This window comes from Malaya genurostris, chromosome 3, assembly GCF_030247185.1.
Source record: "Malaya genurostris strain Urasoe2022 chromosome 3, Malgen_1.1, whole genome shotgun sequence".
Taxonomy (NCBI): Eukaryota; Metazoa; Arthropoda; class Insecta; order Diptera; family Culicidae; genus Malaya; species Malaya genurostris.
Window position 1 is genome coordinate 17684359 of NC_080572.1, and position 4061 is coordinate 17688419.

The following is a 4061-nucleotide window of genomic DNA, read 5'->3' on the forward strand; positions in this document are numbered from 1 at the left end:
TCGCTGTTCTTTTTATTTTCCGATTCTTTACCATGACGACAATTCTTCAAATCAGTTAAAATAGTTGTATGCGAGATTGGCTTATCTTTGGTTGAAGAATTTATTTTGTACTAAGCCGTCCAAACAAGTTGGCGACAGTTTTTCATAAATTCACTTTATACGACATTCTGTTTGTAAGCAACTACGCAATTTTAAATTAAGAGGCAAGCGCTTTTCCCGATTTTATTTTATAAATTAGAATTGCAATTCAAGAAATGCGAAAATCTTAGTCTAAAACTCTTCCTTTATTTTGAAAACTGGTCGAGAAAATTTGTTTCAGTGTCAGCGTACTTCCATTAACACATTTGATTAGCAACGAACACATTCCTATGTGGATTTTCTCTTGCAGAAATTATTGCGAAATAAAGATTAACGTACCTTATATTAGAAATCCCGTTAAATAGGAACATAGATCTATGACATACGTACCAAACAAAATCTACGTAATACACAAATAAACAACACAAGTAAACTTAGTTCACATTGGAACCTTAACGATGCCGCATAAGTGCAATTTTTTTATATAATTTATTTTACCCCGGCTTTCGATGAGTGCAGTTGTTTGTAATAAGTGCATTGGTAGACTAGTGTCCGTGTGTTTATGCATTAGAATAATCACCTGAAATTAGTCTAAGAACTTTAGAATGTTTTATCGAAAGTACAGGAAACAGTGGTTATAAACTCCAAAACCGAATTTTACCAACTTAATTTAAGAAGCTTGACTATCCGTTTGAGAATATTTCCAGGTAAGGGCTCGAACATAAGAAAATAGATTGGCGTAGGTTTTGCCAATTCTTATATTCTGATCTACCGATCTGGGACAATGAAGTTCGATTTTTGTTTGAAATTCTTTTTATCAACAAATTTCTCGCTATTTCAAGTTCACTTTGTTGAACGAATTATGTATATATGTAGAATACTTCGTAAATGGATGTTTGGGTGTATCGAATCTGGGAATATAGGTGTGATGCAATAAAATATCGATAAGAGTCGGTCTTTGAAAGTTGTTCGTTAGCTTAATCGGTTTCGTTAAGATTGCAAAACGAACCTAATCTCTTGTATGCCCCAATTTATTTCATCACATGAAAGAAAATGCAGTTTTGATAATTCGCTTACCGAGTTGTTGTTTCCATGCTAATCGCCAAAGAGGAGCAAAGGACCTCGATCGAAGCTTATCACTGCTAAATGGCATCTATGATTGACGTCTCAATTTTGGATTACTGATAATCTGACTATATAAAAGACGCATGATGACCGCTTACTTGCATTAGATAATCCATTAGAATGTTCAAGTCTAGTATCTTGTTGGTCAGCCTGTGTTTGGGAGTAGTGGCTTGTGATAACTGTGAGTAATTCCAATGATGATCTACTCATATCCAGAACTAAATTTATTATATGTATTTCAGTTAGTTGGCGCATAGCAGGTGGAAACGATGCTGCTCCCGGACAATTTCCATATCAAGTGTCGTTGCGTGACTCGCAACTGGTTCACTTTTGTGGTGGAGCTATCTTGAACAATCGATGGATCATTACAGCTGGCTCTTGTGTTATTGGTAAAGAACCGGCAAACGTCCTGGTTCTGACTGGTAGCCAAAGTCTTACCGAAGGTGGAACTAACATACCAGCTGATCGAATCATTGTGCATCCCAATTTCAACGATACAACTTTATTAAATGATGTTGCTGTGATTCGGGTTCGTACTCCAATTATTTTGAATGATGACGCTTTTGCTGTGAGGATGGCAAGTGATTACTTGTCAATTGCTTACGGTGCTTTAACTTCCGGATGGGGAAGACCAGAGGTATTTGTGAGAGGGTTATTAATTGGGTAAAATGCTAAAATTTGAAAATAATATTGCAGATCGATACTCCAACGTTCCCAGATTGGCTCCAATATATATCATCGACCGTCATCACTCACACTGAATGTAGTGGCCGATTCGAACCTCCATACGATGAACGAATAGCTGAAAGTGTGTTGTGTACTGCAAACGCCGAAGGTAAAGGAACTTGTTTGGGTGATGCCGGATCTCCGGTGGTTTACAATGGCGAACTTCAAGGCATAGTATCCTGGGGCATTCCGTGCGGAATGGGTTATCCGGATGTGAATTCTCGCGTTAGTACTCATCGTCCATGGGTTCTGGTACACACAATGGTGTGAGATTAGACATTCGATTCAAGACATTGTAGTCAATAAATAGAAAATTTCACTACTTTGATATCAGTCTTTTTGACAGCTTATCGTTTTAATGCTGTAGTGATTTAAAATATAGTTTATAATTGAGCATTGCTAGTTGACTTGTTTGCATTCGGATGAAATTTAATCGATTTTGTTTAATAGCCCAAAATATTTTGATCGTTTTATTATTTGTCTTTTTTTTTATTCAATAGTAACATATTTAAAGGCACACTGCTTAAGCTCTTAGATGCCAAGGGCATTTTCTTATTTTAAATTATAACTAACTTAAAACTAGGGTATTATTCTGGTCGCAATGGTCGATTCTGGCAGATTCAGTCTGCAGCTGGCGATCGGCAATGGTCGGAGGATTAAATATGACATTAGTGTCCTTCAGATGACGATTACGTTCCAATGGGTCCGCGGAAAACACCCCCAGGTCACAGAGACCCAGCGGGTGGCCCGCATGTTGTTCATCGACTGAAGCAGTTTTCTGGTGGGCGATGATTTTGCCTAAGAGAATGAAAGAAGTATAGAGAAGTAATTTTGTGGAAAACGGGGTGAAAAAGGGGGTATGAGAACGAATGACCAAAAACGATAAAGATCTAATTAGTTGACATATTTGTCTTTTATTATACACAAACTTAAACTAAAACGGAATATCCATATATCTTGTCCATAGACTTTTAAAGAATTTATTGCGGATCCGACTTCCGGTTGTGGTGTATCAAAATGTTGAGTATGGTGGGCCAGAATATACCTACTTGAGTCAAGACACAAAATAGGCACAATATAACGAACTGTACACAAAATCTATTCTGAAGTTTGAACGATTGATGGTTTTTTTTATTTAACGATTCATTTAACGATAAGGCACACTACCTTAACTCTAAGTAGCTGAGGGTAACGATTGATAGTTATAGAATTTGTACTTTATTTTGATTACAACCAAAAATATGAGTGCTGGACCCAAATATATTAAGGTGGCCCGAATACTTCCGTTACCTTTATTGATATAAACTTCATTTGCAACTCTCTAGCTCGATGGCCGTTCTCTAATGATATTCTCAACCGTTGAAACAAAATTACTATATTTCCTATATTTTGAATAGCTTTAAACAATCCATAGATTTTTTTTAAGTCTACACATAATATTTTTAACAGGAACAGATATGATTTGTGTAGGGAAAATCATTATCAGAAAAAGTTTATTTCATTATGACTCGTAAAAAAATCACTTCAAGAGATTTTCTAAAAAAAACTCACTTCCGAGACTTTCATTCACGAAACAAGCATTCACAAAAGACTGAACCTCGATGTTCAGAAGTGATTTTTTTTGTGTCAGCTTTATGACCCACAGAAATATCGCTAAAGAGATAATCGAAAGGAAGGAGAATCTTCGAAGATATTTCGATGCAGAATTTTCACTACGCTTCAGTTCGACACCGAAGTGATTCGTTCAAGATTTAATTATTATATTTTTATCAATAAAAAAATCTCCACTGAATAATTTCTCAACTGAATCGAAACTGAGAAAATAAATAAAAACGTTATTTAACAAGAGCGTAGCATTATGGATATCTCGAACACACAGCAGGCACAGCGTCTGAATGGCGCGTTTGAATTGGTGTAGCGATATTCTGCGCTTCTGTTACTTCTGCGTATGATATCCAAGATAATTTGGGTAATATTTTATAACATGTTCTATATGAATGCTTTTATTGTTACCACTTTAGATCTTTTTTTTCCATAAATACGTTTATTTCTTAGGGCAATTTACATAAGATTTTTTCCGCGATAGAATCACTTTTACATAGAATTCTTATATATATATATATATATATATA

General features: G+C 35.5%; 1 protein-coding gene across 1 annotated transcript; it reads left to right on the top strand.

The window, feature by feature from the left end:
- The first annotated feature begins 1264 nt into the window (after positions 1 to 1264).
- LOC131437569 (chymotrypsin-2-like) lies at positions 1265 to 2257 on the top strand. The gene is made up of 3 exons (XM_058607016.1): positions 1265 to 1384; positions 1446 to 1840; positions 1900 to 2257. Exons 1-3 carry the CDS (start codon positions 1324 to 1326, stop codon positions 2197 to 2199), a joined length of 756 nt encoding a protein of 251 aa, XP_058462999.1. The 5' UTR covers positions 1265 to 1323; the 3' UTR covers positions 2200 to 2257.
- The last annotated feature ends 1804 nt before the right edge of the window (positions 2258 to 4061 follow it).